Source organism: Trichoderma evansii, assembly GCF_050947405.1.
Source record: "Trichoderma evansii strain SZMC 28006 chromosome Unknown GGI43scaffold_1, whole genome shotgun sequence".
NCBI lineage: Eukaryota > Fungi > Ascomycota > Sordariomycetes > Hypocreales > Hypocreaceae > Trichoderma > Trichoderma evansii.
In genome coordinates, this window is record NW_028145205.1 from 3288353 (window position 1) to 3309385 (window position 21033).

The 21033-nt window shown below is 49.6% G+C and overlaps 8 protein-coding genes across 8 annotated transcripts; 3 read left to right on the forward strand and 5 right to left on the reverse strand.

Annotated features, from left to right (window-relative positions):
* Positions 1-23: 23 nt before the first annotated feature.
* Positions 24-1564, reverse strand: GGI43DRAFT_392003 (RNA binding protein SNU13). Its single transcript, XM_083204512.1, has 3 exons — positions 1220-1564; positions 1043-1138; positions 24-960 (listed from the first exon to the last, which is right to left on the reverse strand). Exons 1-3 carry the CDS (start codon positions 1239-1241, stop codon positions 698-700), a joined length of 381 nt encoding a protein of 126 aa, XP_083066686.1. The 5' UTR covers positions 1242-1564; the 3' UTR covers positions 24-697.
* Positions 1534-4523, reverse strand: GGI43DRAFT_37455 (kinetochore-associated Ndc80 complex subunit NDC80). Its single transcript, XM_083202593.1, has 3 exons — positions 4270-4523; positions 2241-4183; positions 1534-2158 (listed from the first exon to the last, which is right to left on the reverse strand). Exons 1-3 carry the CDS (start codon positions 4312-4314, stop codon positions 1951-1953), a joined length of 2196 nt encoding a protein of 731 aa, XP_083066687.1. The 5' UTR covers positions 4315-4523; the 3' UTR covers positions 1534-1950.
* A 134-nt stretch (positions 4524-4657) lies between these two features.
* GGI43DRAFT_37463 (peroxisomal membrane anchor protein conserved region-domain-containing protein) lies at positions 4658-6444 on the forward strand. The gene is made up of 4 exons (XM_083202595.1): positions 4658-4923; positions 5000-5006; positions 5077-5390; positions 5448-6444. Exons 1-4 carry the CDS (start codon positions 4891-4893, stop codon positions 6171-6173), a joined length of 1080 nt encoding a protein of 359 aa, XP_083066688.1. The 5' UTR covers positions 4658-4890; the 3' UTR covers positions 6174-6444.
* A 1-nt stretch (position 6445) lies between these two features.
* On the forward strand, positions 6446-8623 carry GGI43DRAFT_37464 (alpha/beta hydrolase fold-domain-containing protein). The gene is made up of 2 exons (XM_083202596.1): positions 6446-7693; positions 7785-8623. The coding sequence occupies exons 1-2, from the start codon at positions 6900-6902 to the stop codon at positions 8500-8502; spliced, it is 1512 nt and encodes a 503-aa protein (XP_083066689.1). The 5' UTR covers positions 6446-6899; the 3' UTR covers positions 8503-8623.
* A 127-nt stretch (positions 8624-8750) lies between these two features.
* Positions 8751-10621, forward strand: GGI43DRAFT_37498 (uncharacterized protein). The gene has a single exon (XM_083202600.1). It carries the CDS (start codon positions 8902-8904, stop codon positions 10447-10449), a length of 1548 nt encoding a protein of 515 aa, XP_083066690.1. The 5' UTR covers positions 8751-8901; the 3' UTR covers positions 10450-10621.
* A 1-nt stretch (position 10622) lies between these two features.
* GGI43DRAFT_37497 (hydroxymethylglutaryl-CoA synthase) lies at positions 10623-12761 on the reverse strand. The gene is made up of 3 exons (XM_083202599.1): positions 12544-12761; positions 12370-12472; positions 10623-12263 (listed from the first exon to the last, which is right to left on the reverse strand). The coding sequence occupies exons 1-3, from the start codon at positions 12601-12603 to the stop codon at positions 11065-11067; spliced, it is 1362 nt and encodes a 453-aa protein (XP_083066691.1). The 5' UTR covers positions 12604-12761; the 3' UTR covers positions 10623-11064.
* A 2802-nt stretch (positions 12762-15563) lies between these two features.
* On the reverse strand, positions 15564-18251 carry GGI43DRAFT_392008 (BCS1 N terminal-domain-containing protein). Its single transcript, XM_083204513.1, has one exon. It carries the CDS (start codon positions 17966-17968, stop codon positions 16007-16009), a length of 1962 nt encoding a protein of 653 aa, XP_083066692.1. The 5' UTR covers positions 17969-18251; the 3' UTR covers positions 15564-16006.
* Positions 18252-19991: 1740 nt separating this feature from the next.
* GGI43DRAFT_37596 (uncharacterized protein) lies at positions 19992-20862 on the reverse strand (the record flags this gene model as incomplete). The annotated part of the gene is made up of 1 exon (XM_083202612.1): positions 19992-20862. One exon carries the CDS (start codon positions 20860-20862, stop codon positions 20191-20193), a length of 672 nt encoding a protein of 223 aa, XP_083066693.1. The 3' UTR covers positions 19992-20190.
* Positions 20863-21033: the final 171 nt, after the last annotated feature.

The following is a 21033-nucleotide window of genomic DNA, read 5'->3' on the forward strand; positions in this document are numbered from 1 at the left end:
AGTACTCAATCCTTTATACCTGCAAGTATATACACCGGCATTTTGCTTGAGAAACCAAGTTTTAATCTTGTTCTTGTCGCCTTTTGTCTCTGGGTTATTCTCTTCGCAACTTGCCTTCCGCATTAGGCAATTCAATCTACTTACTTGATCGGACTTGCGGCCCGCCTCACTAAAGCGACGCTTTCAACTCCGCTGACTGCTGACTCTAGCGAATAAGCGTCTCTTGGCCGCTTTTTGGCGGAAAATGCAAAACAAGTGCTGACGCGCTTTAACCTACCCTGACGCTAAACAGTGATCAGTAGACGTTGTACAAGTAGACAAATCAAAGATTGTAGTATTCTTACTACCCATGTTATAAAGGCAGTTGTTGATTGACAACTTCAAGTTTACGCCCGCTACTGAAAATCTCAGCAGAGAGCGCAGAGGCATCATTACAAGAGCGACAATTTCATCACGGCAGAAAATTAAAAGAGGCAAGTTATGCATGCTTTGTTCAAAACACAAGGTTTTACCCAAGTGAAAATGTCATTGGCGCATCAGGACTATCTATCCTGCTAAACTACTGCGTTGCGATCGCATTCGCATTCGCATCCCCATCACATGTTATATGTAATGTGCCATGGCAAAAGCGTGGACACAGATGTTCCCGCAAGACAATTCCCCCAACACAACCAAAAAGACTCAGCAGATGCCAAATTTAGATGGCAAGTCTCTCGACCTTCTGCTGGAGAGCCTTGATCTGGCCGGAAAGCTCAGACAGCTCGTTGGAGCTGATGCTGGCGGCAATAACGGCACGGCTGACACCACAAGCACGTCCGAGCAGAGTCTTGCTGGGGACGTAGACGTACGGGACGCCCTTGTCCTCGCAGATGAGGGGGATGTGGAGGATGATGGCGAGGGGCTCGGTGTCGGCAGCAAGGACGGCAAGCTCGCAAGTACCACGGTTGATGGACTTGGTGACTGTAGGACACAAAAAGTTAGTCACAATCGCAACGTGAAGAGAGTTGAGCCGAAAGTCTCGACCATGGAAGACGCAACATACCTTCGTTGGCACCCTTCTTAGCCTGACGGATGTGCATAGCCGACTGGAGGAGATCGAGAATCTCCTGGGTCAGGGCGGCATCGGCCAAGGGCCAAGCTGGCGAAGAATAAAAGTTAGCAGGCAAGATCAAGCAACTATACGGGGAATTGGTCTCCAGAGTGTTCAGAAGTAGCTTACCAGCTTCATTGGCGGTAGACATTTTCGAAATATGGTATAAGGGGCTCGCCCGAACAAGGCTCACGGCCGAATGTGTTTTGAAGAGAGGTTGGGGAAAGTTGGAGGATATTTGACGAGTTGCGTCTTTGGAAAAAAAAAAAGTTTGGCGATAGCTATATGGAAAAGCTTATCGGTACATTGGAGCTAATCGCGGCGTGGGTAAATGAATATCCGAAGATCACGTGATTACATTACTAAGCCATTTGAAAAGCATTACATAGCTGTGCTTTAAATACCTGAGAGAAGACTGTTGAAACAGAAATGCCATATTTTCTTTATTAATCAATTAATTAATCAAGTCTAGATGAACGGAAATTGCTCTTGTTTGGTTATAAAAACAACTTCTTCAAAGCAGCGCGATGAATTGTGGCTAGAAATAAAGATGTCGGCTTGAAGCTTTATAGATATTGTATAAGTTTACTCATAGATTTGTGCCCCCAGTCAAATCAGTCTCAAGAAGATAAAAAGAGGAAGAAAAGAGAAATGGCATATTCCATATTCTTCCAAGTCATTATTCATGTAATCAGCAAAAATAGCTGCTGGTGGTATCTTCAAAAATTTATGCACAAAACATAGCCGACACACAAGCCCTTTTACCAATCAACACCAGCAAACTCCGCCCATCATCAAACGCTGTTCCAATCATAAAAATATCGTTCAAAGCACGCAAATAGTGACTAGCCGCCAACCTTTTAGATGTCGGGTAATGTTCGAGTCTCATCCAGCATCATCTCGTCGCCCCCTAGCTCCTTTTCTAGCTCGTCTGCTACGAAACCCTCGTAGTCATCCAAGCTCTTTTGTACGTGAATCTTGAACTTGATTACGTCGTTCAGCATACGGTCAATCTCCGTGTGCAGCTCTTCTCGTAGCGAATTGGCTCGCAATACCAGCTGTTCATACCTGGAGTTGGTTAAGACTGTTAGCTATTTTGATTTGCTTGAGGGCCGGCTTTGTTTTCCAGCAAGGGGGGGTGAAGACGTACTCTATAGTAGTGTTGATCTCTCGCTGCTCTAGTAATTGCACTGATTCTGTCAAGCCAGCGCGCATTCTGGACAGCTCCTTTTCCATCTTTTCAATTTGCGCGTCGGAACCCATCTTCTGCGCCGTAGCAACTTCCTTTGTCTTCTCGTATTCCTCTTCTGCTGCTCTGACTCTATGATTCAAAGCCTCAACCTCGTTGCGTTTGTCTTCGATGGCCTCCTTAATGCCATCTAAGAGGTCATGATCTTTCATCATATCGTCCATGACAGCCCCGCGTCGATCTGCAATTTCTTTCCGCAGACTTATAAAACTGTTTCGAATTTGTCCTCTGAGATCTAGGTTGAGGACATGTCCCGGTTGATAGCCCGTCACGGCGTCGACTAGCAATCGATCTGTCGCAGGGGTATGTGTTGTGCTAGAGCTTTTCCAGTTTGACGAACCCATGCTATTCTCGTTAAGAGTAACTTGGAGCTCGTATTCTCTGCCTTTGGCGTTGACCGCTGTAGCCGGGATGAGCGCTATTTGATAGGCTATGGTGTTGTACTTGTCTACCACTCGCTCTAGCTCATCGAGCTTTCGGCTGGCCTCGGCTTCCTTCTCCATCACTTTTTTCTTGATTTCATCGAGACGCTGTCCGGCCGACTCGATACCCTTTTGCAGGCGTTCCCGTTCAGAAGTCATGCGGTCGATATCCTGCATGCTAATGCCTTGGTCGTCAACGGCTTTTTGGAGTCCTCGTCGCTCTTCTTCAACCTCTTTCAGTTCCTCCCTTAGCTTATCCAGCTCTCCTTGTAAGACCTGGATTCGGGCTTCATATTTTTCTGAGCGTTGGACCGCGAGCTCGTTGTAGTCCTCAAACTTGATGCGATCTTCCTCCATGATTTTAAAATGATTATCCAAGACAGCAGGATCCGGTGTCGATTTTTCAAGGTCTTCTATTTCCTTCAAAAGTCTCTCGTTTTCGGCTTCTAGCATCTCGAGTTCCGCTGTGTACTTTGAGTTGGATTGTTCAAACGCTCTGGCCATTGCCTCAACGTGCGGAGCCAGTAGTCGTTCTGCATCCTCATCGCCCATATCGTCATCCATAGCGAGCCAGTCTCTGTACGCACTACTAAGGAAGCCAAAGATGATTTGATCGCCACTTACATCGACCCCAGCGTCGAGACAAGCTTCCATGTAATGATTATTGGCATAGCCATCCAGCATTTGAGACAGCTGCATCATCCAATGCAAGAGACCAAGAAAGGTACTCCAGTTCTGTCCACCCACCGCGGCAATCTGACTTTTTGTAATACTGCGCTCAAAGGGGTATCGAAGTTGTTTAAGAATTGGTGGCACTTCTTGATCGATATTCTTCTGGAATCGATGGCTGGGGTCGATTCGGTGATACAGCCACTGAAACATGAAATTGAAATCCTTTTGAGTTGGAGACTTGAGAATGTTTTGCGACAGCGAATGCTTCATCTCCATCTCGAAGTTGTTTTGAACCATAAAGTCCATTAGCTCCTGGGCGATTCGGGCTTGAAACGATCGATCTCTCAAGGGCCGCGGGTCGCGAGGAACTCCTGCCGCCTGGGGCGTAGTCTGGAAGAAGCTCTGGTGGCTTACAGGTCCGACTGTTGATGGTCGCGGCCGGTATACGCTGCTGCGCCTATCGCTGTCCATCGACGGTCTCGCCAAAGCGGGAGTGAAAGCCGAAGGAGTATAAGTCGCTCTGGATTGTTGAAAGGAAGTTCGCTTGACAGAAGATAATCCAAGGTCAGCCAGGTTGGCGCCGGATGATGCGCGCGGGAACATTGGCGGATTCGGTCGCGTTACAGCCAAGGAGTGCCTAGATCCCGATACTGAACGTCCGTGAGCGCTGCCGTAGGAGCTGCCCGGGTTCGAGCGCTTCATACTTCCCGGAGCTGGTATTCCGCTATTCGTACTGATGCCTGCCAGCGTCTGTGGTGTCGGTCAGCGGATGATAATTGCGCGCCACAAGCGACGATTGTTCCAGTTTTCCGACTCCTGCGACAGAAACGACTTACCTCTCTTTTCCTGCGGACGCTCCACAGGTTCGTGTCTTGAGACATGATGAATAGCCTGCCCTTGGAGCTATTGGCTTTGCGACACGATTCAGATTACCAAAAAAAAAGTTGATTCCTGATATATTGGTTTGGTGGATAAATTTCAGAAGCAAAAACCAGGATTTCGCTATGCTCAACGAGGCGGTTTGGGTATAGGCTTCGTGGGGCAGTCGAATTTGGGGGGAAAAAGATAAGGTATCCTAGGTTGCTCGGTGAGAAAGTAAACAAATCGCTTATTGGGCAGCGGCGCACCTAGCGCGACTGGCAGACAAGAGACGTGAGACGACAAGTGCACGTGACCTCCTTGAAGAGCCGGCAACGCCTGGAAGGGGTACGTACCTGTGATTTTAATTGAGTTACCGTTGCCTCGGCCCAGGCGCTTTTGGGCGCTTTTCCGGAGACAGCGCTCAGCCATCCAGCTGGTTCCACAATTACCGAGCTCAGCATATGCCTGTCGCATCCAAGGGCATCTCGTGCTTCGTGCCTCGTTCATCATCAGTTTCCATCAATTTACAGCCAAGACTTCCGTCTACTCTGGTGGTACTGGGAGGCTCGGTCTGAGCATCTTCGTCGTCTATCATCATGGCGATACGCGAGGAAATCGTGGCGTCTGCAGTAAGTTAAACAACCCGTCTTCCTCTCCAGGTAAACAACCGTGGATTCAACTCTTACTGACAAATGCTCTGTCCAGGCGCAATGTTAGTTCCGATCACTCAGCCTAGTTACTATATGGCGCCCTTGCGAAACATGATATTGACAATGGCACAGTTCTACAAGACCCTAGCGTTGCATCGTCATCCGTCGAGAACAAGATTTCGTTTCTTCGAACCAAGAACCTAACGCAGGAGGAGATTGATGCTGCTTTGGCCAGAGCCGGGGGCAGCAGCGCGGTAGCCGTTGCTGCGGCTCCCTACCCAAGTGCGCCGCCGCCACAGGGTCCTCCTCAGCAATATTACCAGCCTTATCCTCAGTATGCCGCATGGCAACCGCCTGCGGCAGACCCGAAAAGGGATTGGAGAGATTGGTTCATCATGGCTACAGTGGTGGGCGGTGTCAGCTATGGGCTTTACTCCCTGGGCAAGGTAAGAGCAACAATTAGACGCGTTTTATCTACAGCTGGGCTGACGAGAGAATGATAGCGTTATGTATACCCTCTCGTAGCGCCGCCTACCCCTGAAAAGTTGGAGCAGGATAAGAAGTCGATTGAGGAGCAGTTCGACAAGGCATTTGCTCTTGTTGAGCAGCTATCGAAGGATACAGAGGCGCTGAAAGATGCAGAGAAGCAGCGGACAGAGCGGCTAGATATCACACTGGCAGACCTCGAGACCATCATGACAGAACTGAAGGCCGCAAACAGGCGCCGGGAAGATGACGCGCAGCGCATTCGCGACGAAGTACAGGGCCTTAAGGACGCCATTCCACGAGCCATGAACAACCAGAAAGAGCTAACCGACAACCGACTTGCCGAAATCAACACCGAACTAACCAGCCTCAAGACCCTTGTGTCTCAGAGGATGAATGCCAACTCCAATGTATCTGCTTCAAGTGGCTATTTCCGAGGCAACAATGGTTCCAACGGTGTTAACGGCGCCAGCGCAACCAATGGAACGACATCGCCCCCAGCGGCGGCTGCCGCAACCTCTCCTTCTAACGAAACCGCCACGGAAACGAGCACCACGCCAAAGCCCGAGGCTCCCAAGAGTGCGTCTCAGAACAGGTTTAGCAGAGGCTCTGGCTCCGGGGGTAAGGCATCAATCCCGGCATGGCAGATGGCCATGGCCGGCCAGAGCGCCGGATCTGCTGGCTCCTCTTCCGGCAAAGAAGCTGAGAAGGTGACCGCCGACGCCGCGGCAGGCAGCTCGTAAATCATTCGTTAGTTGATTTTCGCCATGCATTGTACGATTTTTGCTCTAAATTGCGGTTACTTTTGCGCTACGGATAAAGGGACAATGCAGACATCAATTGGATAACGGCTGGAGCGTTGGTTGATCAATTTTTATGTATTTAATATCAAATGGACTATACTTTTTCTTTCTTTATTAGTTGCTAGAGGATATAAATTGTGTCATGGAATAAGCAAGACATGTTTCATCAATATCTTGAATTACGCTCCAACGGTCGTCATATTAGAGTGCTGAAGGAGACGGGCCGAGGCTCGGCTTCTTCTCCCTGGCACTGGTGTCAGTTGCGCATCGGATTCCTAATGCACCCCTAATTGTGGCCTAGTAATGGTAGGATCAGGCTTGACTAGCAAAGGGAGCCCACCATGTCGACGCTCGCAAACCTTACCATAAGTAATTGTTTGGAGAAACTAAAGAAAGTGATAGTACTTGCAACCTTGCAACTCTACCAAACCCCGCGAATTCTTAGTGCACATACCTTGCACTCCTAATGATATGGATCTCTCCACTCAATTATAGGTTGTTATTTTCTGACATCGTTCACCTTTTTTTCCCCCTAAAAATTGATTTCTATAAATATTTTTATTAAAAAAAATTCTTAACTGTGTTTTCCTTTCTTCTAAAATTTGACCTCTCTTATTTCCCAAACCTAAGCAAACTTACGTCTCTATTGTTTTCTTCCTCAAAATAATGGACGGGCCTCCGTCCCCAACTGTGGCCTCGGCTGCTATTGTCTCTCCCTCGTCACCATCTCAAGCAGCCCAACTAACGTCCGTTCTGAAGCTGCTGCTTCTCTTGCTATCGAAGATTCCACTTTTGACTCAAGTTGCCATTTTACATGTTCTACAGCTCTCAGAGCCGTCAAAATACCTCGATTTGAGGTCTAATTTGGTGGTGTCTCTAATACGTTCGGTGTTGACACCTGCAAAGCCACGGCCAGTATCCTTTATCCAGAAGTTTACTACGCGCGACACTGAGATCAAGGGGAAGATATGGGTTAGCTCATATGCCTCTCCTCCTCCTCCCGAGTCCGACATTAGGGACTCCCTGTTAAAAGTCGTGGAGAGCATGAGAGACCCAAGCGTGAAAGAGGGCAATACCAGGATTCCTCCCTTCGCCCACGTAGAGGCGGAATGGACGGGATATAGAGCAGCAGCCTCAAAAAAAGAGCCTTTGCCTAATATCTCGGAGGTGGCCAAGTATAATGAAATGATGAAAGAATGCCACGAGCCCACAACAGTGCTCTACTTCCACGGCGGCGCGTACTACCTCTGCGACCCTGCTACGCACCGTCGTACAGTAAGAAAGCTAGCCCAGATGACCAAGGGAAGATGCTATTCAGTGCGGTATCGACTGGCGCCACAGAATCCATTTCCAAGTGCGCTGCTGGATGCGCTTGTTTCCTATTTTACGCTGCTTTATCCGCCCCCGGATGCCTTTCATGAGGCTGTGAAACCAGAGCACATTGTTTTTGCGGGAGACAGGTATGACTTCTCGGACATATATATCAATATATGTCGTGCCACATCAAGTGCCAGACTAGCTAACGCGATCAACTCAACTCTTGTACTACAGTGCCGGCGGAAATCTCTCTCTTGCGCTACTGCAACTGCTTCTCCAGCTGCGCCGTACCAACTCTCGAATCCAGTGGTACGGCGAACAGCGCGAAGTCCCTCTACCAGCGGGCGTTGCTTGTATCTCCCCCTGGGTTGATATCACACATAGTACACCTCCATGGCAGGGCTCAGATCCTCATCCCTTTGACTATCTGCCCAAGCCACGACCCGAATTTGAGGCTAAGATACCTCCTTGTTCGATATGGCCAGCAAATCCTCCGCGGAAACGCTTCTACACGGATGACGATCTTGCTACGCACCCACTGGTAACACTCCTTATGAGTAACACATGGGAAGGGTCGCCGCCCATATGGATGTGCACGGGCTGGGAGCTGCTCTGGTACGAAGACAAGGCCATGGCAATGAAACTCGCCGCCGATGGCGTACCCTTGGTATTTGAAGAATACGAAGCCATGTCGCACTGCTTCGCGCTATTCTTGGATCGCCTGCCTTCTTCTCAGCGTTGCTTCGAGAGCTGGGCCAGCTTCATCCGCAGCGCAATCGAAAATCCAACATCAATTGAATCGCGCGCGACTACCATCAAAGCCCGGACACTTGAAGAAGTTCCTCTGAAATTTGAGGAGCTTTTGGAAGAATCATTCGAAGAGATACAAGCTGCTGTTGTTAGTAAGGTCAACGAGGGAGCTGAGCAGCCGGAAATTATAGCAAAGTTGTAAATATAACATGGTATTATATAGGATACAGTATACGCCATGACGAATCATAATATTATATATATATATATATACATAGTAACAATAATTTTCTATTTTTAATTTGATATATTTACATCGCTGATTCATCCAAGGTTCACATGAATGCGACTAATATCAATATGCCATGTCAAGCTCAAAACGGATCTTAAGCTCAATATCTATCGGCTCCGCTGTGGCACCGCAGCCCGCTAAAACCACTGGTTGGCGCAGCTACATGTGTGCTATTTGCACATGCATTTTGGTGACATAAAGAAACTCTAAACCACCCGTGGACCTCTTTTCCTCTCATCCCGCTCAACACCCCTCGTCTTCCTCATCCAGACCAGGTCAATTGGGTGTCATACAGGCCGCTGATCCACCATGGAGCGCCACAAGCAGGCCGTGACCAAGATTGCCGCCGCCGTCCGGGGCTACTTCGAGCGCGGCGAGTCGTATCGCATCTTCCACGGCTCGACAAACAGCACACGACCTCGCCCCGGTCCGGGTCACCGTGCCGTCGACATCAGCGCCCTCGGCAACGTTCTGTCGGTCGATCGTGGCGCCCGGACGGCGCTCGTTGAGCCTAATGTGCCCATGGACCGCCTAGTCGAGGCGACGCTGCGCCATGGCCTGGTGCCGCCCGTCGTGATGGAGTTCCCCGGCATCACGGCCGGCGGCGGTTACGCAGGCACTGCTGGCGAGAGCAGCTCGTTCCGCCACGGTTTCTTTGACGAGACGATCAACTACGTCGAGATGGTGCTGGGCAACGGCGAAGTTGTGCAGGCATCACCCAATGAGCGCTCGGATCTATTCCGGGGTGCCGCAGGAGCTGTTGGAACTCTGGGCGTCACGACACTGATGGAGCTGAACCTCATTGAGGCTCGCAAGTTCGTCCAGACCACCTACCACCGCACAAACAGCGTGGCCGAAGCTGCTGCCCGCGTCCGAGCCGAGACACAGGACCCTAAGAACGACTACGTCGACGGCATCCTCTTCTCCAAGGACCATGGCGTCGTCATCACCGGCCGCTTGACGGACGACAAGCCCGATGATCGTCAAGTCCAGACCTTCAGCCACGCCCAGGACCCGTGGTACTACCTACACGTTCAAGACAAGACCCGTCACACCTCCGCCGAGACACCCCTCGACGCCGTCACCGACTACATCCCGCTTGCCGAGTACCTCTTCCGCTACGACCGCGCGGGCTTCTGGGTCGGCGCCCAGGGCTTCACCTACTTCAAGTACGTGCCCTTCACCAACTTCTGGCGCTGGTTCCTCGACGACTTCATGCACACCCGCATGCTCTACCGCGCCCTGCACGCCAGCGGTGAGTCTGCCCGTTTCGTCGTCCAGGACCTCGCCATTCCCTACGACAAGGCCGCCGAGTTCGTCGACTACACTACCGATGAGTTTGGCATCTGGCCCCTCTGGCTGTGTCCCCTGAAGGAGACGCCCAGCCCTACTTTCCACCCCACGTGCGAGACGGAGACCGTTGCCGCAAAGGATGGCAGCAGCGCAACCACCGTCGTCCCCAAGCCCATGCTCAACATTGGCGTCTGGGGCTGGGGGCCCGAGAACCATGACGAGTTCATTACCAAGAACCGCGCGCTCGAGGACAAGCTTGTCCAGCTGGGCGGTCGCAAGTGGCTCTACGCCCACACGTACTACTCAGAGGACGAGTTCTGGCAGGTCTACGACAAGCCGTGGTACCAGGGATTGAGGGAGAAGTACAGCGCCACGACGCTGCCCTCGGTCTACGACAAGGTGAAGATTGATATTGAGGCTAGCAGGCAGGAGCGACAGTTGTGGAAGAAGTCGCTTAAGAGCAAGTGGCCTGTCGGTGGTCTATATGGTATTTGGAGGAGCATTCTTACGAGGGACTATAACCTGCATAGACATGCCGAGTGGAAATACAAGGGAGACGAGTGATGTGATGCATGTATAAAAGAGTGAAAGGAACAAAAGGAGCTTGATGTGAACATGACAGGGATTAGATTAGACCAAAAGAAGGCTTGCTTTACAGCTTATATGAGCCATGATGGCCGGAGTAGAGAGAAAAATAGAAACCAAACGGATACCCTGAGCACATAACTTTATAGAGAGCAATTGTTTTTCTTGGCACATCATCTCATGTCTATATTTTGAAGGCTCGAGTTCTTGAGAACCAAGCTCATCTCTAAAATACTTTACACTAATGATACCCGGCACATGAGTGCATCATTTACCTCCCTTTTCACTCCTCCTTTTAATTTTTTTACGGCCTCTCATTACGGGTCTTAAACTTGCCCAACCTTGCCGTCTATATATTCAGAAAAAAATCATCGCAAAAAAATCAAGTTGTCATCTGCATTTCCTCGACAGATGAGTCTATCGCTTTGCTTCGTCGTGCCACTAGATGGTATTCCCGCAAAAATCGCCCAATAGTGGTAAAAATAGGACGCCGTGTGCTCCATGCCGCACAAATTATTCAAACAGAAAAAATAAGTTTTCTTTATGTTCAATGAAAGGGTGGTGGAAGAAGAAAATAGAAAGTCTTTGGCCAATTTAAGCCTGGACCTTGTATTCGCGCTTGAACATGTCGTCAACCTTCTCCAGGTAGTAGGTGCCAGGAGCGATGGTAGAGGCATCACCCTTGGGGGTGAAGTCCTTCTGGAGGTGAGCCTGCTTTCGGAGGTTGCACATCTCATCGTAGGTCTCGGGAGGGACAGCTCGGCGGGCCTCCAGACGAGCGGGGATATCCAGAGTCTTGTGGATGTTCTCGACGTTGCCAACAACGCGGAGAGACAGGAAAGTGGCAGCGAGACCGGAGCCGTAGCTGAAGAGACCAATTCGCTTGCCCTCGAGAGCCTTGGCGTCGGTGAAGGACAGCAGACTGGCCAGACCACCCCAGACACTGGCGCAGTACATGTTACCGCAGAGGGTGGCGACCTGGATGGCGGAGTTGACTCGCTCCTGGAAGCGCTTCTTGGTGAGGGTCATGAAGACCTTCTCAAGAGTCTTGTCAGTCAGAGACTTCTCATAATCCATGTCACGCAGCTCAGGGGCGACCTCGGCGAAGGCAGCGGCATCAGCGTTGTTCAGGAAGTCATGGTACAGCAGTCTGGCGTATGACTTCTGGACCAGCTTGCATGTAGGGGCATGGAAAGCAAGGTAGTCGAAGCGGTCGAGAGGGGTCTTGCTGGAGTCGACACCGTTGGTGGTGCCGTTGGCAAGCTTGGCCTCCTTCTTGCAGTAGTCTCGGTAGGCAGCATCGAGAGCCTTGGTGTAGCAAGTGAGGGAGAAGTGACCGTCGACAACGGGGTACTCGCTGGTCAGGTCAGGCTTGTAGAAGTCGTAGGCGTGCTGCATGAAGGTACCACGCAGACCGGGCTCAACAACAAGAGGGGCGTTAGGGCCAACAAGAATGGCCACAGCGCCAGCGCCACCGGTTGGTCGGGCAGCACCCTTGGCATAGAGGGCAATGTCACCAGCGACCACAATAGCATCGCGGCCGTCCCAGCCAGAGGACTCGATCCAGTTGACACTGTTGAGGAAGGCGTTGGTGCCACCGTAGCAGGCGTTGATGGTGTCGACACCCTCAATGTTGGTGTTGTCACCGAAGAGCTGCATCAGGACAGTCTTGACGGACTTGGACTTGTCGAGGATGGTCTCGGTGCCAACCTCGAGACGGCCGATCTCGTTGGTGTCGATGTTGTAGTTCTTGATGAGTCTTGAGGTGACGGTGAGAGCCATAGAGTAGATATCTAGAGTCAATGTTAGCCGTGGGCTCAAGATTTCAGGGGTAAAGGAGGGCAGAAAAAAAAAGAGTAGCAATGAATGCGCGGGGAGGATAGAGAAATGCAAACTCACCCTCACGGTCATCACAGAAGGCCATCTTGGTCTGGCCTAGACCAATGGTGTACTTGCCAGCGGCAACACCATCGAACTTCTCGAGCTCGGTCTGCTCAACATACTGTTGGGAGAAACAATTGTCAGCGGTATGATTCTCAAGCGGCACGGTGGATGGAGGGGCAATGGACGAACCTGGCTGGGGAAGTAGATCTCAATGGCCTTGATGCCAATGTTCTGAGGTCGGACGGCCATTTTGAAAGGTAGAACTGAGTGCAATGAAGCTTCTGAGAGAGCTTTTGGAGTGAGTTGAGGGAATGAAGGAGTGAAAGAGAGGAAAGCTGCCAGCTCAGGAGGGGATACTCATCGACTTTCTACGTGCTGGAACGTGGCGGGCTGCACATCCATTTAAAGGTTTTCACCGCCCCTTGTGGCAGGCGGTGCGCATCGCTGTAGCGTCTTAGTCGCAGGGGACTTGCATAGCTGCAGCGCTTCTGCCAGGGGTCGTGCCACCAGTGGACACACCCGCTATGATTTAGCAGGCAGAGGTGCATCCACAGGTGGGATCCAGATGCTGGCCAGGTGGGGAGGGGCCGTTGTTTTTTTTTTCTTTTGGCGCTTTTTGATCGCATCTATCTGGCCTTGGAAATTGCATGCCCGAGTAGATTGCCGGCAGTACGAGTACTTTGTGCTCTTAGCGGATCGCGACTACGAGTACGGAGCACACCACACGAATACAGTACCTGAACACAAGAGATACGAGCAAGTCGTCTGGTAGCAGGGAGATGGATCTAGGTACTGTAGCAGTACCACGCTGCCTGTGATTCTGCTCTTCAGATTGATTGATCTATCCCTATGCAAGTGTTATCTCTGATTCCTCACACAAGCGAGTAAGTTTGTGGGGGAAAGGAAAATCTAACCTTCATCATCAAGTGGGCTCTGGCTGCTGCTACTCCTTACTCGCCCCAGAACTTTCTTGTAGTAGCAGCATCTCCCAAATGCTCTCGTGCCATTGCTACCGTGTCCTCCCTTTTCTTCTCGCGGGCCCAATTCGCTCCATATTTCGCAATGATTAGCCTGCTCTTAATACTGTATGTATGTGGCTTTTCAGTCGGGCCGCGTGGCATCCCAAATACTCTCTCTCTCTTGTGAAACGCCAGCTCACTGCCTCTATTCCCATTGCCCAGATAGAAGCGCATTGTCCAAGTCTTACTTGTACCACGCTGCGTTGTCAATCGCCCCACCACCTCTCGTCTCTTCCGCTTCCTATATCGCTCTAATCCTCTTCGCTGCGCCTTTCCCTCTTCAGCTTAGGCTTTACTTACATCCAGGGACTGACGCCAGCATAATCTCCTTTCGGCCATCAAGATAGCATTCTTCGACACTGCAAGATGCATCATTGACCCTAGCCTAGTAAATATACACAGTTCCAAGACCAATCTCAGCCGCCGGGCCGTGTACAGTTGTGGCTAGTCTATCGCCAAATCTAATGCGCCGACTACGTATTCTTCCCTTCCCTCCGTCAGTTTGCTCCGAATACCATCTCTGTTGGGCAAACGGCAGAAAAGGCGAGGTCAGACTAAACACGGTGAGACCGATGTTTTGGCCTCTTGCATTCACCGACATCTCATCTGCAAGGATGGATGCCTTTTGAGAAATCTTTTTGCCATCTCGTCCTAAGACATCTCTATGTCCTCTATCATTGTCTTTTCTTAGAGTACTTTGTATTGAACTTTACAACTTTGGAATAGCCACGACATCTTCGGCCCCTTTTCCCAGCCCGCTAAAAGCTTGCGATGTTTAAACTACAAGGTGACGAAGTATAATTCATCCGCACTTTGTTGCCAGAAGCTCCCTAGTAGTCTCGTACGTCTTATCGTCACTCCGTAAGCAATTGCTTTGTTCTCACGACATCCGCTCGGATTCCGGGCACGGCCCCACCACCGGCCTCATGCAACTCGGATAGCAAGAGTCGCGACCCAGCTGCGCGTGAATCAAGAGCGGTATCGAAGACGAGCAGCAAAGCTGGAGTCCAAGATTATACAATCCTTGACAAACTGATAGATTCGCCATCTGTGATGTGTCGCATTTTGCCAATTTACAGCCAACTCTAGATTGTCGTGCATGAAACACTTCTCGATCAATCAAAAATACGAATACGAATACCCTGCAAACTCGCAACTGCAGGTACGGAGTACTTTGCGCTAGTACCTTGCGCTATTGCGAATACGCCCATCTTTGTGCGGTAATTACATGTATCGGGCCCACAATGACCCAATCTCTATTGGCTGGCGCCTGCGTACTCGTACAGTACGTGATCGCCAGCTATTGAGAGGCTGCAACGTTAATGTGTTTATCGCAACACCACGCTGGTTTATTGCGGGGAACGGCATCTATCGCCGCCTGTGCACGGACGCCATGATCTTTAGATTAGATTCGCAGCTGACTGTTATCGATACAAAAGCGAGTAGAGTTGCAGTAACGCTACCTCTTGGTCGGCAATTGCCGCCAGAAGGAGACTAGAAATCGGGCAAAAGGATAAAATATAGTGATTCGAGTGAATCAAAGACAGAATAGTAAACAACAGAACGAGCAATCACCAGCGTACTAATTAACACTACCGTATTACTTCGCTTTTTTCGACGATAAATATACCTGTAGGTCAGTGAGCATTGTGGATGTAGAAGGAAAGGTCCATTTAAGTACCTTGACTTGTAAGAGAATTATAAAAAAATAGGTACGTCGTCAGATTTATCGTCGAAGTTGCGAGGGAATACCTGATAAACTCTCTCGCATCTTCGACGATAAATTTGGTAGCTTATAAAGTACCTTTCTCTTATAAGATTGCAGGGAAAATACTTTATAAGCTACCGAATTTATCGTCGAAAATGCGAGGGAACCACATGTCAGATTTATCGTCGAAGTTGCGAGGGAATAATAAATTCCCTCCCAACTTCGACGATAAATTTAGTAGCTTATAAAGTACCTTTCTCTTATAAAATTGCAGAAAAGACACTTCGTAAGCTACCGAATTTATCAGCGAAAATGCGAGAGGATACATAAACTCCCTCGCAACTTCGATAAATCTGACAACGCATTTTTTAATTCTCTTACCAGTCAAGGTACCAGTACCTAAATGAACTTTTCTCTCTATACTTATCCTAGAGGTATGCAGCCAGGAAGGTACATCCACAATGTCCACTTATTACTTATGAGTATATTTGTCGTCGAAAAAAGCGAGGTACTACGGTACTCGCGCGATCATGTCAATTTTCTCGGCTTCGATACTACGTTTCTTCTAAGTCCACACGAGAATAAATATATGAGGAAATGCATGATAAAACAGGAAGAGCTAGACTTGATAAGCAGAGTAGGTAGTACTGGGTAGTTGTAGTATGAAGGTGGGATATCTTATCAATCCCACCCGAATAAGCACCATAAACGCCATACCGTGGGCTTTGTACGGCATCCGATCACTACAGCGTTATGCCAAAGCTATGAAGCTAAAAGGCTTGAAATTCGTATCTTCATCTTTTTCTTGTTTCATGTAATCTATTGATATCGATACAGTGCTATTCGCAAGAGCCAAAAATACAAAAACTATAAGATCCAAAAAACGCCACGCTATGCGATCCGTTGTGTGACATTCGTCAGGCAATCATACACGTTCATACTCAGAGTCTGAAGTCGTGTTCTTCTTATCCTCCTTAACAATTCCTGCTGCCTCTGCTGTCTCTACAGCCTCGGGCTTCGCTTCACTGTCCTTTCCAGCATCCTCTCCAGCAGACTGAGACTCCTTGGGAGTATCATCGGCACTCCTGGTTTCGGTGCTCTCCTTCTTATCAGAGTCCTCAGTCTTTTCCTTGTCGCCCTCCTCACTCTTCTTCTTCTCCTCTTCAGCCTTGAGCTTATTCTTCTCCTCTTCCTCTCGCTCCTTGCGTCGCTTCTCAGCCTCCTGAATCTCCTTTTCCTTCTTATCCTTGCGAGTTTGAGTCACCCAAGCTTCAGCAGCTTCAATGGCCTCCTCAGGAGAACGCTTGTGCCTAAGAAGCAGTCCCTGGATCTCGGCGGGGCTAAACTCATGCTCGGGGATCTTGGCCGAAAACTGTGCAGATAAACCTTCAATGCGCTCAGAAATCTCGGCGTGCTGACGAGCCCATCTCTCCTTATCCTCCTCAGTGGGCTCAGCACGCTTGGGGGTGCTGGTACCGTCCTTGGACTTGATGGTAAGCTCGCTGGAAGAGAATTCGCTTTCAAAGGGAGCATAGATGGCACGGAAGATGGACTCGGACATGGTCTTGTCGGCAAGAGAGAAGGGAACAATCATGTCCACACGGCCGGGTCGGATCAGTGCCTTGTCCAGCTTCTCGATGTGGTTGGTCGTCATGATAAGCAGACGTCCCTCCTGCGAGGCAACACCATCAAGGATGTTGAGGAGACCAGAGAGTGAAAGGCGGCCAGTTGATCCCGAGGAACTCGTAGAAGGAGTGGGAGATGGTGTTGAAGGATTAATGCCTGGAGCAGGGGTAGGCGCAGCATCTGGCTCTTCTCGCGTATGAGTCAAGCCAGCAGTGTCGATATCTTCGAGAAGGACAAGGCAGCGAGTGGGGAGACTGCCGAAGAGAGAAGTGAGGCCCTCTTCAGTAGCGTTGATGGAGCTAAGGCTGACGATGTAAATCTTCATGCGGAAGTATCCTGCCAGGGCCAAACTGAGCGAACTCTTTCCGGTACCAGGAGGACCATGGAGGAGGTAACCTCGTCGATAAGGAATACCACGGTTAGCATACCACCGACGAGTAGCCGGGTTAAGGTAGTCAGCGGTGTCAGCAATCAGGTCCTGCTTCATCTTTTCGCTCAGGATGACGGTAGAGAAGGGACGATTAGGACGAGACAAGCTGCGCTGCCAGTAAGGCTCTCCACCATAAGCAGAGCCGCTAGAGCTTCTATAGATGAGAGTCTTGCGTTCGTCCTTCTTGAGGTACATCTGGCGAGCCTCGGCGAGGAGCTCCTTCAGAAGGCGAGGGTTTCGACCAAAGCATGAGATGGAGAGCTCCTCTCGCTCGCTGGCGCTCTGGAAGTTGATCTGCTGCTGGTTCTGGTGGCGCTCAAAAAACAGAGGGCGGCTCTTGTACCAGAACAGATGAGAACCAAAGGATGGGGTATAATGAAGATTCTGCTTTGGTCCCATGAAATCAACAGTCATGTCTTCTTCACCCCCCTCATCGTCGCTGTCATCATCCGAGTTTCCTCCCCAGACGTAGCTACTGCGAGAGTAGAGGTCGGTGTTGACCAGGAAGCGGCGTGAGTTTTGCGAAAACTTCTGGCGCGAGATCCAAAGCATGAGCATGTTGTAGATCTCGTCATCAGTGCGTACCCTGAAAGACGACATGAGATACTCGTCGACCCATGCCCACACAGAAGTGCTGACATAGCCCCAGATGAAGTTGAAGCCAAAAATGGCGACTATAAGAGGGATGTAGAAGTTGAGGTCAATGCCAAGGTAGGTGTGTAAGGCGGATGAGAACATGGAGAAGCCAGGGAAGAAGTAGTTGAGGAGGGCGAATTGAGGGTTAGGTACAACCCCGCCTGGGAGTGCCGACATGTTGATGAAGGGATCCATGACGGGCAGCGAGGCGTGGTTCTGACTGCTTGTTGGGTCCAGGTTTGATGGTGGATGGGATATGCGTTTGTTTTGTAAAGAAAGGGTCCCGGCAAAAAGCACCACTAAATTCAAAATATATGTAGTGAATTAGATAGGCTGGGAACGAGCCTCTCCCCAAATAAAAGGTCCAATCTGAAGCAGTCCCAATGCTGGCCTGCAGAGAGGAAAAAGGAGGAGATGGAGGAGCAAGAGCTGATGGGCTGTGAGACTGTCTTACATGCAGCCATAAGATGAGGGCTCTCCCTTATATATACCTGCACATGCGCCAGCGAAAATATCAAGCATGGACGGGAGCCAAGCCAGCGCCCAAGGATGGTGATTGACAGCTGAGCTGCGGCCTGGAGCCGGTGGAGCCCCGTCAAGGCGATGCAGCGGCCTTGAGTGGCCAGAGCCAGGATCGCGGGCAGATCTCGTTGGATGACTCCCGTCCGGGTGGAGCATTGGCTGCCTGATTGCACGGAGCTTGTATGGGAGGCCCCTCTTTGGAGCCGCCACCGACATGCATCGGGCAGAGGAGCATGTGCTTTTCCCAGCAGAGAGAGTTGACAACAAGTACATGTATTGTTTCTTTCCATCATAATTCAGTGTGAATGCAGCCTTCATTCCGCGTGCACGTACGGTAATTGTCTTAATAATATCAACTTCACAGCGTTTGGCAGCAGCGTGGCACAACGCAATTCTCCATTTTCATTCGTCGCGTGCTCCGTAGAGTTGCATCTCGTCTAATGCAGTGTCCTGTAATCCATCCCTCCCTGCATGTACTTTTCCAAACTCAATCATCTCTCCCCAAACCCCATGGCCTCGATACCAATCGCAGCAATCTAGAAAAGACGGTGCACAAAAAGTCAAACGAGTTCAACAAGGATTTGACCGCCGATTGAGTCACTGGTGAGAAACGATAATGAGCCGCAATACTCCAGTTGGCAGCTAAGCCTCACAGCCTCCCCCAATGGCCTCGCCGTTCGCTCTCCAACGTCGCAGGTGCCTTGTCAGGCTGCCTGGACAAGGAGAAAACGGCCCATCAGCGCGAACCCAAGTCGGGTCAAACGCTACACGCTAGACTCGCGCAAACACAAGTGCAGTGCAATTAACTGTGCATCTGCATTGCAAAGCACCGCTGGTGTTAATCACGGCCTTGCCTTGGAAAAGTGGAGGGGAATAGCACCGCCTCTTCCACACGGCAGATGGCCGAACACTGCGCCTGTAGGAACCCAACGGATGCTACAGTACCTATGAGATGCAAAGGAAGTGTAAAATATAATACAGAACTACGCTAATATACAGCATATTTGCTCCATCTTTTTGTCTCACCATTATATGCTGCATATGCGAAGTACAGCGCACATAGCAGCAGCTAGCCAATGTAATACATGTATGCTCATGCTAGGTTGGTATAAGTCGGCGCCGACGCAACCCGCACACCAGGCCACTGGGAACGCCGTCTTTATCTTCTGGTCTCAGATGAACTCAATCATGTTCATTTTTCGTATCAAATAGATTATGAGACCAGTTCTAGTCACGATAATACACATGGTACATTGTTGCTCATATGCTATATGTTGAAGTAATAGTATGTAACTGGAGGTGTGCATTGAGAGAAATACCATGTGCAATCGATCTTGCAATTTTTAATTAAATAATTAATGAAATACGTATACAAGATGAAGCATTCACAATAGCGATAGCAGAAGCAGTACCCAGTAGCCGTTGCGACCATATAAAAAAAATATTATCGACCTCAAGGGTAGGTCTAGCATAGTACGTAAGAGAATACAGCTGTGCAAATAAGACACTTAGAAAACAGTAAGCCGCCACCGATGATGGATGAAACAATTTTGTCAACCTTGTCTAAGAAAAGCAGCCATGTTTCACCTTCCTCCCAGCATTTACTCATACCATCAACAGCTAAGCCGTATTAAACCTTCCATTCTTACTCAGTCCATTCTGTAAGTCGGTAATACTGCCTAGAATACTATTTGAAGAGAAAATGCGCACGTGCATATCGTTGAATGTATTTGTCCGTTTCTCAACAAGGAATCTCATGACACCTTCACTAGGAAGAGAGCATCTCTCATGGTAGTTTTCTCGTTGACTAGGAATTGGCGTAAATGAATATGAAATGTAAATGTACACGAAATCGGGAAGATACAATAAAAGCTGAGGCTTTATTCTCGGATTTTCTATAAGACGCTGGAAAATCTCGAAAGGCTTGGCCTTGTAGCTGCTGAAGTGCAGCCTGCGGGTCTTGACGATGATGGAGCTGGAGCGCTCACTCTTGATCTTGCTATTGATGCTGGTTTTCGAGCTAGGGCGGGCGGGATATCGAATGTAACGGACTTTTGTGAATACTTTTCATTTACGCTCTTGTCACACATGATATCCCTATGCGCGTCCTCTTTATGTGTCGCTATATCGCCAGTGCCCGCCTGTTTTTTCTCCTCTTCAGGAGGATTCTTGCTCCCTTTACGCTTCTTATGACACTGAGACTGGACAACCCAAAAGTACTGCGTTCTTTGTCCGGAGAATGCCCAATCGAAGATGCTGTTCTGGCGTTTTGGTACCTTTCTCGTCACCTTCTTGACTGTCGAGGCAGGGGTGCCGCCGGAGGCATATACCAGGAATTTGAAGAGTAGGCTTGGATTTTGAGGGACTTCTAGATACTCTAGCTTCTCTGGCCTGTTTATAGAGCTGGATTTGGAGTTTTTGTCTCCATAGGAACTGTCATCTTCATAGGAACTTTCGTCTCCAGAGGAATAGTCGTCTCCAGAGGAAGTGATCGGCTCTTGTTGAGATGATGGCGAGGGCGCCTGCGGCGAATTTGAGGAAGAAAAGATACGAATGGACTTCATCATTGATAAAGCAGGGTTCAAGATATTAACCAAGAGATGTCGGCAATAGTAGGTCGTCGGCTTTCGACAGGCAGTGTTTTGGATATAGTTTGTATCGAAGCTAGAATAGGGACAGACATCTATGTTTATAGATGAAAGAAAATGAATGGTTGTTAATATTTTGAGAGCTACTTG